The sequence below is a fragment of the Oryx dammah genome, unplaced genomic scaffold (assembly GCF_014754425.2).
Source record: "Oryx dammah isolate SB20612 unplaced genomic scaffold, SCBI_Odam_1.1 HiC_scaffold_12, whole genome shotgun sequence".
Classification (NCBI taxonomy): Eukaryota; Metazoa; Chordata; class Mammalia; order Artiodactyla; family Bovidae; genus Oryx; species Oryx dammah.
In genome coordinates, this window is record NW_024070196.1 from 28,717,820 (window position 1) to 28,742,716 (window position 24,897).

General features: G+C 39.1%; 1 protein-coding gene across 2 annotated transcripts in view; it reads left to right on the forward strand.

Annotated features, from left to right (window-relative positions):
* Nucleotides 1-24,897, forward strand: part of SCLT1 (sodium channel and clathrin linker 1) — a 245,289-nt gene that overhangs the window by 215,469 nt on the left and 4,923 nt on the right. Inside the window, exons 19-20 of one of the 2 annotated variants that reach the window (XM_040250523.1) lie at nucleotides 19,188-19,266; nucleotides 22,568-22,704. In XM_040250523.1, the coding sequence (XP_040106457.1) occupies nucleotides 19,188-19,266; nucleotides 22,568-22,693 (205 nt within the window). In that variant the 3' untranslated portion in view covers nucleotides 22,694-22,704. The remainder of the gene's footprint in view (nucleotides 1-19,187; nucleotides 19,267-22,567; nucleotides 22,705-24,897) is intronic. The other variant, XM_040250522.1, reaches the window with a different exon arrangement.

The window sequence follows — 24,897 nt, forward strand, 5'->3', positions numbered from 1 at the left end:
TATGTCTCTGCTTTTTAATACACTGTTTAGGTTTGTCATAGCTTTTCTTCCAGGGAGCAGATGTCATTTAATTTCATGCCTGCAATCACCATCCACAGTGATTTTGGAACCCAAGAAAATAAAGTCTGCCACTGTTTCCCCATCTATTTCCCGTGAAGTGATGGGAAAAGATGCCATGATCTTTGTTTTTTGAATGTTGAGTTTTAAGCCAGCTCTTTCACTCTCCTCTTTCACCCTGTTCTAGAGCCTTTTTAATTCCTCTTCGCTTTCCTTCATTAGGGTGGTGTCATCTGCATATCTGAGATTATTTATATTTCTCCCAGAAATCTTGATTCCAGCTTAGCTTCATCCAGTCTGGCATTTCGTGTGAGGTACTCTGTGTGTAAGTTAAATAAGCAGGGTAACAGTACACAGCCTTGGCATACTCCATTCCCAATTTTGAACCAGTTCATTGTTCCATGTCTTTTTCTAACTGTTGCTTCTTGACCTGAATACCAGTTTCTCAGGAGGCAGGTAATATGATCTGATATTCCCATCTCTAAGAATTTTCTGCAGTTTGTTGTGATCCACATAGTCAAAGGCTTTAGCGTAGTAAATGAAGCAGATGTTTTTCTGGAATTCCCTTGCTTTTTCTTTTATCCAACAGATGCTGGCAGTTTGATCTCTGGTTCCTCTGCCTTTTCTGAATTGAGCTTGTACATCTAGACGTTCTCAGTTCACATACTATTGAAGCCTAGCTTGAAGGATTTTGAGCATTACCTTGCTAGCATGTGAAATGAGCACAATTGTGTGGTAGTTTGAGCATCCTTTGGCATTGCCCTTCTTTGGGATTGGAATGAAAACCGACCTTTTCTAGTCTTTTGGCCACTGCTCAGTTTTCCAAATATGCTGGCATATTGAGTGCAGCACTTTAACAGCATTATCTTTTAGGATTTGAAATAATTTAGCTGAAATTCAAAGTAATTCATGCTATATAATGCATGAGATTTATGTATGTGAAACAAACATATACTTATTTCATTTTTAATTGTAAAAAATTACTAGTTGTAGAATGCATTAAATTTTATATGAGATTTATATATATGAATTGTATCTCCTTCCTCTTTGGAGACATAATACTGAGGAATATATATGAAATCAAGCTGAAGTTTTGTGTTTTTTTTTAGTTTGTTTGGCTGTGCTGGGTCTTGGTTGTGCCATGTGAGATCTGATTCCTGACCAGGGGTCAAACCCAAGCCCCATGCTTTGGGAGCAGGGAGTCTGAGCCACTGGACCACTAGGGAAATCCCCATGTTAAAGTTGTTTTTGCAATATAGAAGTAGCCACTGAAGTATTTTCACTGACAAATCTCACCTTAGGTCATAATACAGCATTACATGGCAGCCACAATAAATTTATATTTTTTGAAGTTGAAGATTAAAAGTTATGCTTATTCCAATGAAAAAATATGTTATAAATATGGTCTGTGCTAGACATATTTGCAGTAGCATCCATATTGGGCATTGGCAGTTTGATGGATGCTGTGTTGTACCAGTAGAGCATAGGCTGACTGCTCGGTGCTCTTTCTGTGTCTCTGGGGAAGGATTCATTTGCTCTCCTTAGAAATGGTTTTGTTTTTAGCATGATTCAACAATACAATCCCAAGTCTTGAACCAATTAGGTCTTTTATTAATAATAAGTTACCAAATAGACACAGAGCAGTACATTAAAAAATTCAAATGGCTCATTTTATACATTTGACTCTACCCGTAAGGATTTTTCTGTATATGCCATCAATTGATGCATTCTGCCATTCAGGTGAAAAATATTTATTAACAGCTGTCAAAAATGAGCTTTTTCATTTTCGATCTGAGCACCCTGCTTCCTAGCGTACCTTCATTGTGCCATATTGAGCATCAAAGCTTTCCTTCTGAAAAATCTTCCCTTTAAAACTTAGTGCTGGTCTGCCCTCACCAGGTCTTGAAAACACTTGGCTGTTTTTCTCTGTCCTCTCTGCTGCTGCTGTTGCTAAGTCACTTCAGTCGTGTCCGACTCTTGGTGACCCCATGGTCTGCAGCCTACCAGGCTCCTCCGTCCATGGGATTTTCCAGTCAAGAGTACTGGAGTGGGGTGCCATTGCCTTCTCCATCTGCCCTCTCTACATCATAACAGTTGAATTCTTATAAATTGACTGTTATCTTCCTTACTATGTGTCCACCTATTTACTACAGTTAGAATATTAGAGACCAAAAGTGAAAGTGAAGTCGCTCAGTTGTGTCCGACTCTTTGCGACCCCATGGACTGTAGCGCACCAGGCTCCTCCGTCCATGGGATTCTCCAGGCAAGAATACTGGAGTGGGTTGCCATTTCCTTCTCCAGGGGATCTTCCCAACCCAGGGATCGAACCCAGGTCTCCTGCTTTGCAGGCAGACGCTTTAACCTCTGAGCCACCAGGGAAGCCCAAAATCAGACACTAAATACCTAGACAACCTCAAAACACTTAGGATACTAGAGCCCTCTCTGCCCTAGTTTTGCTGCCTTTGGAAACTTTGGCTCCTTCTGATAACTGACAATTAAATACTATTACCAGACACCTGTAATTTCTTAAGATCTTCCCATAAGCAAGTATAGCCATAATTAAATGCAACACAAAATAATTAAATAATTTTCCCACAGAAGGAAGTTTTTTATCTTAGTATCAAAAAACTTAATATAAGAAGCTCTTTAAAAATTTGAGCTCTGTGGTATCTTCTTTCAGTTTGAAGTTTGTTTGAATTTGTAAAATTGTACTAATTCATCTATAATTACTTCCTCTTGATAAAAGTTACTCTTTTATCTTGAAATATATGCAACACAGAGAATTTTGAGCTTCCAAGGATATCTATTTAAAAACCATTTAAAGTTTACATATTAATATAGAAGATCTGTAACTGTAATATATCTGTACTAATCTTACTTGAATGAGAGATTATTGTTATTTTATAGATTAAATTTTTAAATTTCTTATGGGGGAAAAAGATTTGCCCTACAGGAAGCAAAATATATAAAGCTATATGGTGGTATTGGCACAGGAGTAAATAATTTGAACAGAACATGGAACATGAACAAATTTTGTTCATGATAATACAGCACTTCAGATGAAAAGATGATGTTGGGAAAATTTTCAATCATTTAGTATATTCTTTTTTTCTGATTTATAGTTCTGAGTTTATTCTTGTAGCTATGTGTTATCCCTTTTTCTTTAAGTTATCTTTTTTAATTGGAGTATATTGCTTTACAATGTTGTATTAGTTTCTGCTGTACAACAGCATAAATCAGCTATATATATATATATATCCCTTCCCTCTTGAACTTCTCTCCCATTCCTCCCATCCCACCCCTCTAGGTTAGTATATTCTTTATTCAGTATACAAAGTCAAGTCCAGATGGATTAAAAAGCTAAATTCAAAACAAGGAAAGTATTAGAAGAAATTAGATTATTTTTTATTATCTTTGAATGAGTCTTTCGAATCAAAACAAAAACCCACAGTGCAAAAATTGATTAATTTGTTTCACAGTAAAAATTAAAATTCTCTGTGGAGAAATGCTAAACAAAAATAGAAAAACAAATACAAATGACAAAAAAAGAAAGATGGACATGCAGAATCCATAGAGTTCAGTAATTTAGAAAAAGAGTAACAGCCTAATAGATGGACACAGTATGTGAGCATGCAGCTCACAAAGGCAGAGTACAGAGTTCCTTTAAACCAACTCAGCCACACTATACACTGAAGAAATATTGTATTGTATGAAGACATGCAAATGTAAACAATTTTGCCCAGCAAATTGGCAAAAATATAAAAGATGCTTAACATGCAGCATCTGCAAACACATGAGAGAACGGAAATGGGCTAAAGAGTACTGGTGGAAATATAAACTTGCAAATCCTTTGTATAAGGTAGTGTAGCAGTAGCTAAAAAGATTTCAACCATGCATACTCATTTGCAACACCAGGTACCAGAATCTGTCTGGAAGAAATGCTCGCGTATGTGTAAACATGCAGTAACATATTTTGTTCCTGCCACCAGCCAGGCGTTTTCATATCCCTAACCATGGCTGTTAAAGTAGCCTGGATCACCCTGGTTTCTGCCATCATTTTTTTTCCTCTGCTCTATTCCATCTTGCATACTGCTCTCAGAAGTATTTTCCTAAAAAGCAAATAGAGTCCTGGCCCCGTTTACTTAAATAATTTGTTTTATTGTTGCCTGAAGGTTTGGTTTGGTTTAGGTTTTTTAGGCGGTCTTTCCTGCACCTTATTGTCAGCAGTCTGCCTGTCCCTACCTTGTGAAGGGCATGTTCTAGCCACACTGAACAACTGCCCCAAGAAGCCAAACAATGGTAAGGACAGCCCTTTTACCAAGCCTAGTCTTCACTTCATTTACCCATTAAGTATTTATTGAGTGGCACTATTCTTAAAGTACTAAGGATAACAGCAAAGCCCCCTCATCTTTTTTGAAGCTATTAGAGTATTGATGGGAAAGCAGAAAATATTGAATAAATAAATATAATACATACATGTAAATAAATAAATTTTCTTCCTTCCAAACCCAATTCAGGTATCATTTTTTTCTGTAAGGCATCCTTTATCCCTCTGACAGAGTGAATCTTTTTTCTTCCCGATTCCCGTACCACTCTGCTCATTCTTCTTTATGACACTTACTGAATTGTAGCACAGCTATCATTTATGTTCACCTCTTCTACAAACCATGAGCTAACATCTTGCCCAGCATGTAGTTGTTCAATAAAATTGTATTGAATAGATGAATGAATAATATACAGTGTGTAATATTTTCTTCTCTTGTCCAGTGACTGGACAATTCATGTATATTTATATGAATTACACAGCATTTGAGACTAAGGAATTCTCTTCAGTCTCTAACACATTATTCTTGGCTGTATATATGTAATGTTTGGCTGCCATAACTGCTTTTCTTAAAAAAAAAATTTTTTTTTAATTTTAATTAGCAGAATGAGAGGCAGCTGCAGGTACTGGCAGATTACAAAATGCATAATTACTAAAAGTAACTGAAGCATATTATAGTATAATTCAACAGAAAAAAAACATCTGGCACATGCTATGCTAATCTGTCATACGAGAGTTTCAGAGAAAGCCTGCAGCTGGCAGATCCATCATTTCCCTGAAACGAATAGTACACCTTTTGCTTTCGATTCTCTCATATAGTATAGAATGGAGCCGTGTGCAATTTAATCTTTAGTCATTACTAAAGGATGTCATGCATTGAGGAAATTTTCCTTACGGCGTATCAACCAAAATACACATGACCCATCCTTAAAACTTAAACTGTCTCAATAATAACAAAATGATCTGAGTAATTATAGTAATTAATTATGATGCCTGAGATACTGGCCCACATTCAAACTCTCATCCCATGCCTTCAGGAACCATGACTTCTCTTCTCTTATTTAAAGTATTTGTGATATTTTCTTTTTTTTAATATAAATTTATTTATTTTAATTGGAGGTTAATTACAGTATTGTATTGGTTTTGCCATACATCAACATGAGACTAGTGCATTGTGGGAAAAGCTTTGCCCTTCACCTCACAGCCACACCTCTTCAGTTGTGTATATACCAGTGATGTTGAGAACTGAAGTATATTCAGAGAAGAAATGTTCTCTTTCAGCATGAGTTCGGATATCTATTTCTATGACAGAGACAAACTGAAAAAGGCTAATTATTGTTACAAAACAGCTTCTAATGTTGACCTTTTTGAAATAATCTGTATTTCCAGCTGTCTATTGAACATTTCAATAGGTACCTCAAACTAAGTATTTTCAGTACTTGTGAACTAATTTCACCTAGCCCAGGTCCTGTATTTTATTTCATCCCATATTTTTCCATGTGTGGTACTGTCTACCCCCTTGTTCAGCAGAACTCTGGGTGTCAACCCCTTCCTCACACCCCTGATTATCAAGTGTTGTTCATGCTGCCTCCTAAGTAACTCTTGAATCCGTCCGTTTCCCTCCAACAGTTTAGGCTATCAACATTACTCACCTAGATTACTGCTAAAAGCCCCTAATTTACTACAGTCATGTTTATTCACTATTTTTCCTGCTATAATCAGCAAGATTCTCTGATTTTTTTCATGTCACTTCTCTCCTTAAAATACTTCAGTGCCTCCCCAGTGGACTGATAATTAAGTCTCCACTTCCCATCAAGACATGTAACACCCTTGCGTTTCCTTATATTACCTTATACATATAAAATCCAAGCTGTATTTCTCTGTTCCCAGCTTCTTCCTCTCTCACCCCCACCCCCATATCCTAGTAACAGTCTGTTCTATTCACACTGAGCTTCCTTTCAGGTTTCTAAATTTATTATCCCTTCTTATTTCCTGGCCTTCACACATGGATTTGATTGTAACACTCTTCATTACCCTGCTTTTGTCCATCTAACTCCTATTTATCTTTCATATATCAGCTTAAAAACCTACTTCCTCTGAGAGACAGCTCTAATCCCCTAATCCTCCATATGTGTTCCCATAGCACTGTGAACTTTTCATAGCATTTACTACCTATAGCATAAACCTCATAGCTTCTCACAGTTTCTGGTTGTTCCTAAGCTTCACTGTGGCGGGAACTGGATCTTGTTCTTCCTCGTCTCCATAGCACCTAGCAAAAACACTCACTTCAGTATTTATTGAACGAGTAGACTTTATAGTTCTGTCAATCTTATCCTAAGATCAGCATTTAAAATTATACGTTATGAGGAAAATTCACACAGTTCTTTGAAACTTTGAGTTCATTCTTCAAATAAAATAAGCTTTCTCTGGATGATTTCTATAAATCAAGCTCTGTAGCACATTGGTTTTTGTAGCAGTAGTCTCCTCACTTTATCATACCACTTGATGGCTACTTTAAATGTAATCACCGAATTATGTAATTAGTTGTGATATGAGAGCAAGTAAGTAGCAAAAACTTTGAAAAAGTAAGATGTAGGATATTGGAAATGTTCTGATTGAATGGACTAGTTAACTGATTCTGTGGAATTAACTAAAATTTACCAGGGCTAAAAATCACCTTCTGTGTGCCAGACACTGTTTATTTTAAATTGCATGAAGAAAACAAATGCAGTGGTGTGATAGATGATAATTCAGACAGGTTGGGAGCTACAAGGGCTGGACAGTTTCTTAAAAAGTAGTCCAAAAAGGTGATATTTCAGCTGAGGCTCAAATGATAGAAAGAGATCAACTATATGAAAAAGCCAAGGAAATATTCCAGGCAGATGGTAATTAGAACAATTCTAAGTACAAAGGTGCAGTGTGAGGGAGCAGCCCCGTGTTAAATATAGTGAATGAGGAGAGAGAATGCTGTCAAGGAACTAGGCAAGGATCAGACCTTGCAAATCTTGTAGGCTATAATAAGTCAGCTGCTTTTACTTAGTTTAAGCAAGATATTTAAGTAGGACTATTTTAAGTTAAAGTCCAAAGTGCAGCAGTAGGAAATCATTGGAGAATTTTAGTCATTTCTAGGTCTTGAAAAGGCCTCTTTAGCAATTATATGGAAAATAAACTACAGAAGGGGCAAAGAGAGTCAGGGAAACCAGCTATTAGATTGTGACAGTATTCTAGGCAATAGATGACAGTGGTTTAGTACAGAACATGGTGGGTGGAGATGGAAAGAAATGGGCAGTTATGAAATATTTTAAAGAGGCATAGGGTAAACCTTCTGGCTCAGCTGGTAAAGAATCCGCCTGCAGTGCAGGAGACTGGGTTGGATCCCTGGGTTGGGAAGATCCCCTGGAGAAGGGAAAGACTACCCACTCCAGTATTCTGGCCTGGAGAATCCCATGCACTGTATAGTCCATGGGGTTGCAATGAGTCATACACGACTGAGCAACTTTCACTTTCACAGGGTAAACCTTACAATAAGTCAAACATAGGGGTTGAGAAAATGGAAGGAAACAAAGATGATGCTGAAGCTTTAACCTGAGCATATGGGTAGACAGTGATGATGTCCTTCGAGGGAGGGAGGAAGCTTGGGAAGGTACAGATAAGAAGTGGTTGCCATTTTGGACAGGTTGCTTTGAGGTGCTCATTCGTATTCCTCTAGGCTCATGTTGTCGTTCAGTTGCTCACTTGTGTCCGGCTCTTAGTGACGACGTGGAATGTAGCATGCCAAGCTTCCCTGTCCATCACCAACTCCCGGAGCTTGCCAAACTCATGTCCATTGAGTCGATGATGCCATCCAACCATCTCATCCTCTGTTGTCCACTTCTCCTCCTGCCTTCAGTCTTTCCCAGCATCGGGGTCTTTTCCAGTGAATCAGCCAAAGTATTAGAGCTTCAGCATCAGTCCTTCCAAAATGTCAGGGTTAATTTCCTTTAGGATTGACTGATTAGATCTCCTTGCTGTCCAACGGATTCTCAAGAGTCTTCTCCAACACCATAGTTTGAAAGCATCAATTCTTTAGCACTCAGCCTTCTATATGGTCCAATTCAGACATACGTGCATGACTACCAGAAAGACCATAGCTTTGACTATACAGACTTTTGTCAGCAAAGTAACATCTCTGCTTTTTAACATGCTGTCTAGGTTGGTCATGACTTTTCTTCCAAGGAACAAGCATCTTTTAATTTCATGGCTGCAGTCACCATCCACAGTGATTTTGGAGCCCAAGAAAATAAAGTCTCTCACTGTTTCCATTTTTTCCCCATTTGCTTGCCATGAAGTGATGGGACCAGATGCCATGATACTGGTTTTTTGAATGTTGAGTTTTAAGCCAGGTCTTTGACTCTCCTCTTTCACCTTCATCAAGAGGCTCCTTAGTTCCTCTTCACTTTCTCCCATATGGGTGGTGTTATCTGCATATCTGAGGTTATTGATATTTCTCCCAGCAATCTTCATTTCATATGATGTACTCTGCATGTAAGTTAAATAAGCAAGGTGACAATATACAGTCTTCACGTATTCCTTTTCCAATTCTGAACCAATCCATTTTTCCATGTTTGTTTCTCACTGTTGCTTTTTGACCTGCAAACAGGTTTCTCAGGAGGCAGGTAAGGTGGTCTGGTATTCCCTTCTCTTTAAGAATTTTCCATAGTTTGTTGTGATCCACACAGTCAAAGGCTTTGGCACAGTCAGTGATGCAGAAGTAGATGTTTTTGAAACTGTGCATTCAGATGGAGTTTCTCTTCCTTTTTCTCCTTGGCCTTTCGCTTCTCTTCTTTTCTCAGCCATTTGTAAGGCTGCCTCAGACAACCATTTTACCTTTTTTGCATTTCTTTTACCTGGGGATGGTTTTGGTCACTGCCTCCTGTACAGTGTTACAAAGCTCCATCCATAGTTCTTTCAGGCTCTCTCTTTTCCAGATCTAATCCCCTGAATCTATTTGTCACTTCCACTGTATAATCATAAGGGAGTCTATTTAGGTCATGCCTTACTGGCCTAGTGTTTTTCACTACTTTCTTCAACTTAAGTCTGAGTTTTGCGAGGACACTCCTAATATGAGCCACAGTCAGCTCTTGATTTTGTTTTTGCTGACTCTGTAGAGCTTCTCCTAGTTCAGCTGCAAAGAATATAATCAGTCTATTTCGGTATTGACTATCTGGTGATGTCCATGTGTAGAGTCGTCACTTGTGTTGTTAGAAGAGGGTGTTTGCTATGACCAGTGTGTTACCTTGGCAAAACTCTGTTAGCCTTTCCCCTGCTTCATTTTGTATCCCAAGGCCAAACTTGCCTGTTACTCCAGGTATCTCTTGACTTCCTACTTTTGCATTCTAGTCCCCTCTAATGAAAAGGACATCTTTTTTGGTGTTAGTTCTAGAGGGTCTTGTAGGTTTTCATAGAACCATTCAACTTCAGCTTCTTCAGCATCAGTGGTTGGGGCATAGACTTGGATTACTATGATATTGAATGGTTTGCCTTGGAAACGAACCAAGATCATTGTGTAGTTTTGGAGACCGCACCCAAGTACTGTATTTTGGACTCTTTTGTTGACCATGAGGGCTTCTGCGTTCCCTCTTAGGGATTCTTGCCCACAGTAGTAGATATAATGGTCATCTGAGTTAAATTTGCCCATTCCAGTCCATTTTAGTTCACTGATTCCTAAAATGTGGATGTTCACTCTTGGCATCTCTTGTTTGACCACTTCTAGTTTACTTTGATTCATGGACCTAACATTCCAGGTTCCTATGCAATATTGTTCTTTATTTTCACCACCAGACACATCCACAACTGGGAGTCATTTCTGCTTTGGCCCGGCCTCTTCTTTCCTTCTAGAGCTATTTCTCCACTCCTCTCCAGTAGCATATTGGACAGGGTCATGGCCTAAATGAGATCACTTTAGGAGGATCTAAGTGCAGATTGGGAAAGAAGGAACCTGGACTGTGACCAACATTGCCCTGACATTGATAAAACTGGCCTGCAAACCTGTGGTGTTTTTAGTTAACTAAATGAGATCTGAAACCTGTTTTCTTATTTAGGTCTTTTGAGGTCACAGTTTTTGCAGTTACCATTTTGCTGCATACTCGGGATTAAATTTTTTCACTCTGCCTATAGATCTTGATACTATGTTATGCCACAGACATACTTTAATAATACCTCTTGTAAATGATTGGGCTTGAGGTAAGAGGCAATGTGCTTTACTTGAGAGAACATTTTGATAAAAAGATTGAGTGTGAAACTCATTTTTTCTTTCAGTCACTGCCTGACCTTAGGAACGTTAACTTTTCTGAGTCTTAATTTCTTTATCTATAAGATGAGAATAACTACTGTTTTGCAGCACTGAAGTTATAATAGAAGTGAAAGTCGCTCAGTCACGTCTGACCCATGGACTATACAGTGCATGGAATTTTTCAGGCAAGAATACTGGAATGGGTAGCCTTTCCCTTTTCCAGGGGATCTTGCCAACCCAGGGATTGAACCCAGGTCTCCCGCATTGCAGGCGGATTCTTTACCAGCTGAGCCACAAAGGAAGCCCAAGATTATAATAAAGTACAATATTAATTGTATCAGGTGTAGTGGAAAACCCTCCTGGCTGATATCCACTTAATCGTGGGCATCATCAACCAGTGAAGTTTCTGTATAAAGCATGCTGACCAATGCCCAAGGCACTCTGCATGCTCTTGTCTAATCAACTTAGATACTCTAGTATTGTCTGACACTGTCAATATCAGTGTGATTGTTCCCAAACCAGGTTATATGCCAGTTTCAGAAATACATAATTAAACCAGTGATATGTGAGTAGAAAGGAAAAGTTATTGTTTCTTTTTAAATGGAATTGTATACTTTGGAGAATATGCTATTAAGTCTAGATAAGCAACTGTAAAATAGGGTGAATACTGTAAAAATGTAGAATAATTCTGTATTTGAATTGTTTGCCAAGTGCCTTTAAATTCTTGTACCACTGTAATGAAACCAAAAGTGGAAATAATTAGATGATGTCATTATGGATGTGGCTTGTGTAAGAAAGACATTCAACATTAAAACACTCCAATCAGTATGCTCATACTTTAAAGGGAAAAAAATTCTTTCAGAATTTTGTATATTCCAGGCAAAAAGCTCAGCCAAAATCTTTATCCTTCCTTAGTGCTCAGACCTCTTAAAAATCGGAGGAAGACTCTGGATCTTCTTCCCAGACAGGATAAATGTGAAGATCTGGGGTATAGTTCAGGGTGTTTGTGAACCTACCCCAAAGCCTCTCCATGGGCCGGAGGAAGGGCCCTGGCTTTGGTGCTCACTCTTCACCCACCTCTGTCTCCAGTTGAGGAACTGGATGACTTCCCAGTGTTGATTCTAATATTTTCTTAGTAAATGCAGCATTCATTTCTTTGTTTATAAGTCATTTTGTGAAATTTTCTCTGCACAGAAGGTAGTAAATTAGTTACCTTTTACAACTAGTTTTTCAATTATGTTTTGTAGGCGTGACTAGGACTTTCTCTCACATGCACATGAATTGATATCCGTGAACTGAAAATTATTTAGGACACCAGTGGACTAAGCAGTTCCCATTGGGGTTATAAAGAATGCCTGTTTCTTCTGTAGTTATAGGAAATCGGTAGAAGGTAATTTTACCTTAAACCTTATAATGTGTTATATACTATGCTAGAAATTATGGAGAACTTGGGTACAGTTTCATTTAAATTCTGTGACTAGTATAAAGTGATCTTTAGCTGCCATGATGTCACACAGAAACTGGAAATGCTGTTTATCTCTGTACCTCCTGGCCGGCTGCGCTTAAATCATCCCCGATAGATATGGACATTTCTGTTTTTAAAGATTTCCAGTGAAGAGATTATATAGCTTTACTTGGCTAGTGTCTGAAGTGTAATACCACTGTGAAACTTTCTGGAAAGCTTTATTTTATGTATATCCTAAATCACTAACGATGTAAGGAATTCTCAATTATGTTCCCTAATGAAGAGACATTTTCTCATAGATAATACAGAGTTAGATCATCCTCCTGGGTCTTTCCTTTATCCCTGCAGTGAAATATCCTGACAGAGAAATAAGGAGTTGGAAAGTACTGACAGGCAGGCTCTAGGAAGGTCTCGAGGGACAGAGCTGGTGAAATCACTTTTCTCCCCAACCTTTAATACCTTCTAAAATTTCATTCAGGAGTGAAACTTAAAGGAAGTGCTTAACTAAAAAATTACCTTTTCTTGGGTTCTTCAAGTCCTTTGGAGAAAGTAGCAGACTATAAGTACATTTTTAAAAATCTTTATCTAAAATACGTTTTCTAACTGCTAAGTTCCCTATGAAAATTTAGCCATAAATCTGCAAATATTTATTAAATCCCTATGTGTAAAGCCCTTTGGCATATATGGTAGAAACTGAAAACAATCCCCTTTTTAAAGTTTCCATTGTAATTGGGGGCGTGTGTGTGTGTGTGTATGTGTGTGTGTACTTGTATACGCATATACACATATATAAACCACCCGTTAGAATTACAATAGGCAATTGCCAAAAGTCTTCTACATAAAATAAGTATTAACACATTGCTATGAGAAGAGAACCGTCTGGATTAAAATGAACCAGGAAGGAGACATGGAAAGAAGTGGAGCAAAGGTGGAATCTTAAAGAGTAGGCAGGATTTTCATGGAAGATCCACAAAACAGGATACAGAGAATGACATGAACATGAGCTTAGAGATGGCACATATGTGTTCTGTTGGTGAGACAGTGAGAACTGATTGAAGTGGAAGGTTCCTGTTGAAGGGAAGATTGGAAAGATAAATTACACAAAGTTTTGGAAGAATCTGAATGTCCATCTCAGGAATTTGGACTGTTTTGTCCAGTAGCAGAGAGCCACTGGAAGTTACTGCTCAAGGAAGCAAATTATTGAAGTGGTGCTTTAGAAGGAGAAATACCCAGTGGTGGGTGCATTTAGGGAAAAGTACACTGTTAATTGAGCACCTCTGTATGCACCGATGGATGCTTTGCATACAGTTTTTCACCTGATACTGAGAAGCCCAAGCAGTTGGCAGCTGCAGTAAATCTAAAAATTAAGTTATAAGAACTTGTTCTGATGGTCACACCGAATAGAAATGAACATTCAGTTCAGTTCAGTCGCTCAGTCGTGTCCGACTCTTTGTGACCCCATGAATCGCAGAACGCCAGGCCTCCATGTCCATCACCATCTCCTGGAATTCACTCAGACTCACGTCCATCGAGTCCGTGATGTCATCCAGCCATCTCATCCTCAGTCGTCCCCTTCTCCTCCTGCCCCCAACCCCTCCCAGCATCAGTTTTTTCCAATGAGTCAACTCTTCGCATGAGGTGGCCAAACTACTGGAGTTTCAGCTTTAGCATCATTCCTTCCAAAGAAATCCCAGGATTGATCTCCTTCAGAATGGACTGGTTGGATCTCCTTGCAGTCCAAGGGACTCTCAAGAGTCTTCTCCAACACCACAGTGCAAAAGCATCAATTCTTTGGCGCTCAGCCTTCTTGACAGTCCAACTTTCACATCCATCCATGACCATAGGAAAAACCATAGCCTTGACTAGACGGACCTTAGTCGGCAAAGTAATGTCTCTGCTTTTGAATATGCTATCTAAGTTGGTCATAACTTTTCTTCCAAGGAGTAAGCGTCTTTTAATTTCATGGCTGCAGTCACCATCTGCAGTGATTCTGGAGCCCAGATGCAAGAAATACTACTGCACAGAAGAATCTGTTTAGGGGCGAACTAGATGTTGCATTCAAGAAAAAGCGAGAAATAGAATCAACTTTACAGTTTTTAACGTAAGCAGTGATGTTGTCAGTATAAAGACTGAGTAGGAAGATGAAAAGTAGGTTGTATCTCAGCACTGAGAAAGTAGATTGGCAGGGGAGTGTGAAAAGTTTGATGTTAGTCATGTTAAATTTGAGTATAGGACTGAAGCTTTAGGGAAGAAATCAGAAGTAAAAATATAATTTGTCAGGTTTCCTCGTAAGTATCAATGCTCCTTAAAATACCTCTTACACACGCAAACATTCTCTTTCATTTACTCATCTAACCAACATTCAGCAGTTGCCTGCCATGGTGCACAGTACAGGGGAGAGGCTAAGAGCACAGACTGGAATCAAAGGGCCTGGTTTTCCAATCCTGACTCTCAGCTGACTAGCTGTGTGACTCCAGGCAAGTTACTTAACTTGATTTGTAAATGCCTCTGCCTCTAAACCATCTTGTGTGTAAAAACGGGCATCTCACAGGGTTATTATGAAAGCTAGAGAATTAGTTTATATAAAGCACTTAGAGTTCAGTTCATTCACTCAGTTATGTCCAACTCTTTGCGACCCCATGGACTGCAGCACGCCAGGCTCCCCCTGTCCATCACCAATTCCCGGAGTTTACTCCAACTCATGTCCATTGAGTCGGTGATGCCATCCAACCATCTCATCCTATGTTGTCCCCTTCTCCTCCACCTTCAATCTTTCCCAGCATCAGGGTCTTTTCAAATGAGTCAGTTCTTCGCATCAGGTGACCAGAGTACTGGAGTTTCAGCTTCAACATCAGTCCTTCCAGTGAATATTCAGGACTGATTTCCTTTAGGATGCACTGCTTGGATCTCCTTGCACTCCAAGGGACTCTAAAGCATCTTCTCCAACACCACATTTCAACAGCATCAATTCTTTGGCACTCAGCTTTCTTTATAATCCAACTCTCACATCCATACATGACTACTGGAAGAACCATAGCCTTGACTAGATGGACCTTTGTTGGCAAAGTAATGTCTCTGCTTTTTAATATGCTGGCTGCTGCTGCTGCTGCTACTGCTAAGTTGCTTCAGTCGTGTTCGACTCTGTGTGACCCCATAGACGGCAGCCTACCAGGCTCCTGCGTCCCTGGGATTCTCCAGGCAAGAATACTGGAATGGGTTGCCATTTCCTTCTCCAGTGCATGAAAGTGAAAAGTGAAAGGGAAGTCGCTCAGTCATGTCCGACTCTATGCGACCCCATGGACTGCAGCCTACCAGGCTCCTCAGTCCATGGGAGTTTCCAGGCAATAGTACTGGAGTGGGTTGCCATTGCCTTCTCCAATATGCTTTCTAGGTTGATCATAACTTTTCTTTGAAGGAGTAAACCTCTTTTAATTTCGTGGCTGCAGTCACCATCTGCAGTGTTTTTCGAGCTCAAAAAAAATAAAGTCTGACACTGTTTCCACTGTTTCCCTATCTATTTGCCATGAAGTGATGGGACCAGATGCCATGATCTTCGTTTTCTGAATGTTGAGCTTTAAGCCAACTTTTTCACTCTCCTCTTTCACTTTCATCAAGAGGCTCTTTAGTTCTTCTTCACTTTCTGCCATAAGGGTGGTGTCATCTGCATATCTGAGGTTATTGATATTTCTCCCGGCAATCTTGATTCCAGACTGTGTTTCTTCCAGTCCAGTGTTTCTCATGATGTACTCTGCATATAAGTTAAATAAGCAGGGTGACAATATACAGCCTTGACATACTGCTTTCCCAATTTGGAACCAGTCTGTTGTTCCATGTCCAGTTCTAACTGTTGCTTCCTGACCTGCATACAGATTTTCTCAAGAGGCAGGTCAGAATTTTCCACAGTTTGTTGTGATCCACACAGTCAAAAGCTTTAGCATACTCAATAAAGCAGAAATAGCTGTTTCTCTGGAACTTTATCGCTTTTTCGATGATCCCTCGGATGTTGGCAATTTGATCTCTGGTTCCTCTGCCTTTTCTAAATCTAGCTTAAACATCTGGAGGTTCAACATTCACGTATTGCTGAGGCCTGGCTTGGAGAATTTTGAGCGTTACTTTACTAGTGTGTGAGATGAGTGCAATTGTGCAGTAGTTTGAGCATTCTTTGGCATTGCATTTCTTTGGAATTGGAATGAAAACTGACCTTTTTAGTTTAGAGTATTTAGAATAGTGATGTGCTAAGTCACTTCAGTCATATCTGACTCTGCGACCTATGGACTGTAGCCTGCCAGGCTCCTCTATCCATTGGATTCTCCAAGCAAGAATACTAGAGTGCTGGAGTGCATTGTCATGCCCTCCTACAGAGGATCTTCGCAACCCAAGGATCTAACCCATGTCTGTTATATCTCCTGCATTGGCAGGTGAGTTTTTTTATCACTAGCACCACCACACAGAGTAAGCAGAGGAATGTTTGCTATTATTACTACCATTACCGTTATCTCCACTTTCTTGGTGGAGAGCAGTGTTGCTCACTGTCCAGTGAGGGTGACTGCTTGATACACAATAGAATAGACATTTACACAGATGAAAAGGAACTTAAAGTTAATAATTTGTTCAAGATGGAGGGGATATATGTGTATCTATGGCTATGTCAACAAAGGTCCGTCTAGTCAAGGCTATGGTTTTTCCAGTGGTCCTGTATGGATGTGAGAGTTGGACTATAAAGAAAGCTGAGCACCGAAGAATTGATGTTTTTGAATTGTGGTGTTGGAGAAGACTCTTGAGAGTCCCTTGGACTGCAAGGAGATCCAACCAGTCCATCCAAAAGGAGATCAGTCCTGGGTGTTCATTGGAAAGACTGATGTTGAAGCTGAAACTCCAATACTTTGGCCACCTCATGCAAAGAGCTGACTCATTTGAAAAGACCCTGATGCTGGGAAAGATTGAAGGCAGGAGAAGGGGACAATAGAGGATGAGTTGGTTGGATGGCATCACCGACTCAATGGACATGGGTTTGGGTAGACTCTAGCAGCTGGTGATAGACAGGGAGGCCTAGTGTGCTGCGGTTCATGGGGTCGCAAAAAGTCAGACATGACTGAACGACTGAACTGAACTGAACTGAACTGATGGCTGATTCATGTTGTTATATGCAGAAACTAACACAACATTGTAAAGCAGTTATCCTCCAATTAAAAATAAATGCATTTTTTTAAAGTTAATAATTTGTATCATTGTGATCCTAAATTTTTTGAGAAATTATTACTATCTAATAGTAATTATTAGAAATTATTTGTATTATTCAAATAAATTGTCATGGGTAAGCAAATAGCATAGGTATCAAATCATGCAGTAGGTGTTGTCTGAAAAGGTATTGTATAATCTGAGTGTTGGCCAACTTTATAAATATGATCACTATATCGTCTTCCTCTCCACAGTACTCAGAGGTTATTTCTCATTAGCACTGATGTGCATACCGTTTAAATACATTCAGCCCAGAAGGCTGGCCACATTAGTCATTTTGCTTTTCTTTGTTATGGTGAGGAGTAATAGTAATTTAACCCATGCCTCTTAACATCTAACCTGCAGTGGCAGGTGGGTTCTTTACCACTAGTGCCACCTGGGAAGCCCGTAAGATACTTTAAGCACAGCAGTTTATCCTACCTTATTGTCATACGTGTGCATGCATGCTCAGTCATGTCTGACTCTTTGCGACCCCATGGACTGTAGCCCACCAGGCTCCTCTGTCAATCGAAATTTCCAGGCAAGAATACTGGAGCAGGTTGCCCTTTCCTCCTTCAAGGGATCTTCCTGAGCCAGGGATCAAACCAGCATCTCGTATGTCTCCTGCATTGGCAGGTGGATTCTCTACCACCAGCACCACCTGGTATTGTTACCACCAAAATTAGCTAAGGTGAAACATTTGAGTTTGTCTGTCATGCACTCAGTGCCCAGTGCTCAAGCTCCTCATTGTCAGTGACCTGACCTGTGCTGATGAAGCCACTGAGTAGGAATAAGCCATTTCCCATTAGTCTGTAGGTTCTTACACCACATGCTAGAGTGTTCAGTAGACATTTGTGAAATTGATTTGTAGACATTTTTTGTTCTATCCTATGTATTTATAACAAATAGCTTGCTGATTTTAACAACTATCCATTCAAATATAGGACACTTGCAGGACTTACCAGGTTTTTAGGCTCATAACTGGCAGTGTTAATCTACTAATTTATTTTAGAAGCAGAAGTAAGGTCAGAGGATAAAAACCAGTCCTGAATGAACTATTTTAATACTCAGAGACTAATTTGATCTTGTAAAAGTTATTTTAAAGTCTCCTTTGTATCTGCTTCTAACCTGGGACTTTTGAGATTATCTTTGGCCAAAGAGAATATAATGCTTATATGTGAACAACAACAACAAAAAGATGACACTTATGTGCATAATTCTATCTAATAAAGCATAAAGGATATGAATGCATAAGATAAAGCAAATAACAACCAAAACTTATATTTTAATCCTGAATATACTAAGCTGAAATGGTGTTTGGAGTGATTAACATTATCTTAAATTTCCAAGAATTGAGCCTCTCTAAGAAGCGCTATATATGAACATTAAAAACAACAAATACTGTATGTTTAATATGAATATACTTTTATTTTAATGCCAAATAATATCTCAAGATAGTGACATAAGGGATACTTTGGCACTTTTGAAATATGTGAGGGGAGGTTTGATTTTTTTATTGTGGTAAAATATACCTAATATAAAATGGACAATTTTAACCTTTATTTAAATTGTAAAATTTACCATCTCAATCTATTTTAAGTGAACAGTTCAGTAGTGGTAAGTGTATTCTCGCTGTTGTACTACCACTCTCCAGAATATATGTGTATTTTACAAAGAAATGAGTCATTCCCGATATGGCCTGTTAGTAAGCAACTTTTATTTTGCACACAAGATATTTTTTGTTCAGAACATGAACATGTACCTCACCAATAAAGATTCTATTTTGTTAGGTTTGTGGACAGTTATAGTAATGGTTTTTTCTTCTTTTCTTTTTCCTCTCTCTTGATTAATAGGAGTGAGCTGAGTCGACAGAAACTTCATACCCAAGAGCTGCTTTCTCAGCTGGAAATGGCAAATGAAAAGGTAGTTGAGGTAAGATAATGGCCCTCCTGGGAAGTGCATGCTATAGAATCTTACCTGAGCCAAGTCCAAATTAATTCTCTACTTGGAAATGACCATGCGGATGTGAGTATTTCTTGCAGAAATCATACATAACACTAAAAGTCCACACATAATATAATGCGAATAAAAGCTTTAGACATCAGTGATTCATCATATTTAAATGACAGAGCTCCTGTTTCAATTTCACCAGTATAGCTTGTGCTGTTTCAGAAGTGTTAGGATCCTCCTTATTTCTGTGCATGTCTAACCCAGTTCCACTAATTTTGTTTTAATCCATCAGAAAAGACATGTAGGAAATACTTTTGCCTACTGGAATATATGAAAGCATTCCTTTACATTAATGCTTTAGAACTAAAGTTAACAAGGGTTTATGGTTGTTTTTGTTGAAGAAAAAGGGTTAAATAATTTCTAGATTATAATTAGAACTTTCTAGAACTCTACTTCTTTATTTGATGTTTAAACTTCTGACATATTTCTTGGAATTTCATTAACAGGCTGTATGGCCCACTAGCTCTCTATGGCCTTCCATAGGAGTATTAGTGAAGTCATTGCCCTTCAGTCTTATAGCATATAAATTGACATGAGAAATTTAGAAAACAATTAGACCAGAGCCATTAAAATACTCTTTGATGTAGCTCCCCCTTCAAGGAATCTGTCCTAAGGAAATAATTTAAAATATGAAAAAAAAATTTTAAGGAAAATATTCAACACAGTAATGTTAATTTTTTTGGAAGATCAAAAGCAATTCAAATGATCAGTTAGAAAAAGAACAGTTGCATATATTATGGTTTATCTAATCTGGACTCTGCCTTCACCATTATGGTAGCAGCACAGAAATATGTACCTTATATATCATCTGATTGTAACTATGAAAATGATTAGTATAGAGGATGGCAGTTTTTCCTCAGGTTTTCTCTAATGTTAATGATGTGCCTCTTAAATTTAAGACTACATATTTAAACATCTTGGTAAATTGGAGCAGCTAATAGAGTTCTCTTCATACAATTTAATTTTGCTTTTGGGCACAATAAGATATAGAATAAGCACATTTTAACAGGATACTGTTATTTCAGTATTTTGTGTTACTAGGCATGACATTCACTCTTATCACTTGTATGTTGGGACACAGGAACTATCTAGTTCAAAAAAACTATATAATAATTCTGTGTGCACAGACTTTTTTTTTTAGGCTAGTAGTTAAGCGTGGAGAAGGCTAATACATTTTTTAATTGATAGATTGCTTGCACTTGTCTGCATTACACCGTGTTGTGACAGATTGACAGTCATGATGCCTGTGTAGTTGCCTGAGGCTGCTCTAACAGAGGAAGAAGGGCTGGGGTGACTCAGTCAGCAGATACTGGCTGACTCACAGTTCTGGAGGCCGGAAGTCCAGACTCAGGAAGACAGCAGCTCTGGTTCCTTCTGACTTCCCCAGGGGACAGTCTGTTCAGGCCTCCCTCCTCACTTCCAGTGGCCTTAGGCATTCCTTGTCTTGCTGATGGTGTCTTCCTATGTTCTTCGCTTTGTTCATGTCAGTCTCTATGTCCGAATTTCCCCTTCTTATGAAGACACCAGTCATATTGGATTAGAACCCACCCTAATGACTTCATCTTAACTTAGTCATCAACAAAGAACCTACTCCAAGTAAGGTTGCATCCATAGCCGAGGGGATAAGGGCTTCAGGGTGTTTCTTTAAATATAACACAACCCCTACTAGTGCCTTAATAACTCCGTTTACCCTGATACCCTCTGATATATGCAGATGTATTGGGAAACTTGGAAAAGATTTCTTCTCCTTTTATTACTGTTGTTTGTTGTTGTTTTAGTCACTAAATTGTGCCTGACCCTCCAGGCTTCTCTATCCATGGGATGTTCTAGGCAAGAATACTGGAGTGGGTTGTTATTTTCTTCTCCAGAGGATCTTCCTGACCCAGGGATTAAACCCATGTCTCCTGCATTGCAGGAGAGCTACCAGGGAAGACGGTAAAGTATCTGCCTGCAATGCGGGAGACCCGGGTTCGATTCCTGGGTTGAGAAGATCCCCTGGAGAAGGAAATGGCAACCCACTCCAGCACTCTTGCCTGGAGAATCCCATGGACGGAGGAGCCTGGTGGGCTACAGTCCACGGGGTCGCAAAGAGTCGGACACAACTGAGCAGCTTCACTTTCACTTTCTCCTGCATTGCAGGCAGTTTCTTTACCAATGAGCCACCAGGGAAACCCCACCTTCTCTTTTTTAAGTAATGCTTTCAGCATATCAGCAGGGCTTCCCTGGTGGCTCAGAGGGTAAAGCGTCTGCCTACAATGCAGGAGACCTGGCTTCAGTCCCTGGGTCGGAAAGATCCCCTGGAGAAGGGAATGGCAACCCACTCTAGTACTCTTGCCTGGAAAATCTCATGGACTGAGAAATAGTCCATGAGGTCACAAAAAGTCAGACACGACTGAGCAACTTCACTTAAGCATGTAAATCATTTAAGATAAGTCTCAATAGTGCAAATTTTAGTCGCTCAGTTGTATCTGACTCTTTGTGACCCCATTGACTGTAGCCCAGCAGGCTCCTCTGTCCATGGGATTCTCTAGGCTAAATACTGGCGTGGGTTGCCATTCCCTTCTCCAAGGGATCTTCCTGACCCAGGGATCAACCTGGATCTCCTGCATTGCAGGCAGATTCTTTACTGCTGAGCCACCAGGGAAGCCCTAAGATAAGTCTAATTCTGTAAAAATCAGGATTTCTGGAATGAGTATTTTCTGCTCCTTGACTTCAATAATGTGTGCACCATGTCACCACTTCCCTGGAAGCTCTGCGAGCACAGTGGTTCCGAGCGCCCCAGCCAACAGTGTCCGCATCACCCCAGAGCCTGACAAAAATGCAGTGTCAGACTCAGCCCACCCCTCATGACACTCTGCTTGTGAGGCCCAGGTCTGTGCTCTCACACTCGCAGGTGACAGGAGAGCAGTTTTCTAGCATCTCAAACTGAACGTCCTCGTCTTAACTTCAGGTTCACTTTGCTTTGGATTTAATTCCCTTTCTTTGGTGGTTTGTGACAGCGGTGGGGGGTGGGGGGGTGGCCAGGGAGGACACCAATTTAGTCATAGTGTAAAACCAGCTTTGAGCTTTGGCGTTCATAACTTGAAAAATAAGAATTTGGAGATACATTGTCATTGCATTTTGTAAGTGATAAAATGATGTTCAGATTTTTCATTGATGATTCCATGAAACACCTCCATGCCACGTACAGATCTCTAACTTGTCTTATATTTCCCCTTAATAGAATGAAAAGTTAATTCTAGAGCATCAGGAAAAATCCAACAGACTTCAGAGGCGACTGAGTGAAGCGGAACAGAGAGCTGCTTCGGCCTCCCAGCAGGTAGGAAGCAGCCTCATTATGCCTGGATGATGAGAGTCTGAGTAAGTCACAGATTAAAAACATTCCTCAATAGTTTCCAGAGAACTAGTATTTTATTTTTATTTGACTAAGCTACTTAAAATTAGTTTCTTTAATATTTGAGATTGAAAAAGTAAACTTTAGAAACAGAAATAAACATCACCTGAATCTAGAACTGTGCTGTCCAATATGGATAGCTGTAGCCACTAGCAGCTGTTTAAATTTAAGTCAATTAAATTGAAATCCTCACACTAGTCAGATTTCAGATGCTCAAAAGCTGCATGAAGCCATGACTGTCATATTTGCCAGCATCATATAGAGCAACTCTCACAGTCTCACAGTAAGCACTGCTCTAGAATTATGTTCTGCCGAAAACTAGGCAGGTATTCACTGACAGATTTGAAACTGAATTACATTGCTTTGAATATAGTGTTCTAAATTGCACTAACTGTTTTTATTGCAGTTTTTAAATTAAAAAAAAATTGGCTAGCTTATAGGTTTAACTTCATTTAATGGACATTTGTATGTGACCATATAAATCTCAAATACCACATAAAAGTTGTCCAATGGAAAATAGAGTAGAAAATGCAGAACTTCCATGCAATAATAAGGGGCAGTTACTCGTAATGCTCACATATCACGTAAATGAAATGGGCCATTTGTTCTAAAGTAGGAGCAAATAGTCTCTCCTGTTAGGAACAAAACGAGAGGAGTTTAGTGATTATAAGATAGGCTGGAAACAGATAGTTTAGTTAGAAACAAACCAAGTGTATTATTAATTATATTTGGTTATAAATTTACTGTTTTGATCAAAATTAACATTATTCTTAGATATTATTAGTCTAATAATTAGCATTGTTCTTGGAATTATAGAATTATTCTATAATTTCATATATAGTAAAGCAATTAACCCTAAATACTCACGGAATTCAGTTTGTGATATTTATAGATTTTTTTGGTTAATCTGCTTCTGGTATGAGCATGGCATGGCTCTCAAAATCCAATCATAACTTGCCCTTCTGTTACCTTTCCTTCTTAAAAGTAATTATAGTTTTATCAGGTAAGTTTAATTTCTTATGAAATTATGGACTGAAGGATGAGCTCATTATTTAAGAATTCATTTATTCATTTAGATTATAAGGTTACAGGCGCCAACATGTTCAGGGCAGTGTCTTGAGTGGAGGTATTTTGGTGTCCGGCAAATAACCTCATACCATTAATTAGCCATGTGACCTTGGGCAGGTTCAACATCTCTAAGCCTCAGTCTGTTCATGTTTAGGATAATAACACCTCCCTGATAGAGTTATTGAAAGATCAAAGGAGTTAACACATATAAAGCTCTTAGCATGGTCATTGGGTGGTAAATAGGTAATTAGATACATAGAAATTAAATTTCTACATCACAGTCTTTAAAGCTTCAAGTTTATCTTTTTTAAGGACCATGGTAAAGAAAGTGAAAGTTGCTCAGTTGTGTCCGACTCTTTGCAACCCAATGAACTATACAATCCATGGCAGGCCAGAATACTGGAGTGGGTAGCTGTTCCCTTCTCCAGGGGATCTTCCAACCAGGGATCAAACCCAGGTCTCCTGCATTGCAGGCAGATTTTTTTACCAGCTAAGCCACAGGGGAAGCCCTGTGGTAAAGAAAATGCCTACTTAAAACCAGCTCTGCTTTTGAATATACTATCTAGGTTGGTCATAACTTTTCTTCCAAGGAGTAAGCATCTTTTAATTTCATGGCTCCAATCACCATCTGCAGTGATTTGGGAGCCCAAAAAAATGAAGTCTGACACTGTTTCTACTGTTTCCCCATCTATTTCCCATGAAGTGATAGACCTGATACCATGATCTTTGTTTTCTGAATGTTGAGCTTTAAGCCAACTTTTTAATTCTCCTCTTTCACTTTCATCAAGAGGCTTTTTATCTCCTCTTCACTTTCTGCCATAAGGGTGGTGTCATCTGCATATCTGAGGTTATTGATATTTCTCCCAGCAATCTTGATTCCAGCTTGTGTTTCTTCCAGTCCAGCGTTTCTCATGATGTACTCTGCATAGAAGTTAAATAAGCAGGGTGACAATATACAGCCTTGATGTACTTCTTTTCCTATTTGGAACCAGTCTGTTGTTCCATGTCCTGCTTCCTGACCTGCATACAGATTTCTCAAGAAGCAGGTTAGGTGGTCTGGTATTCCCATCTCTTTCAGAATTTTCCACAGT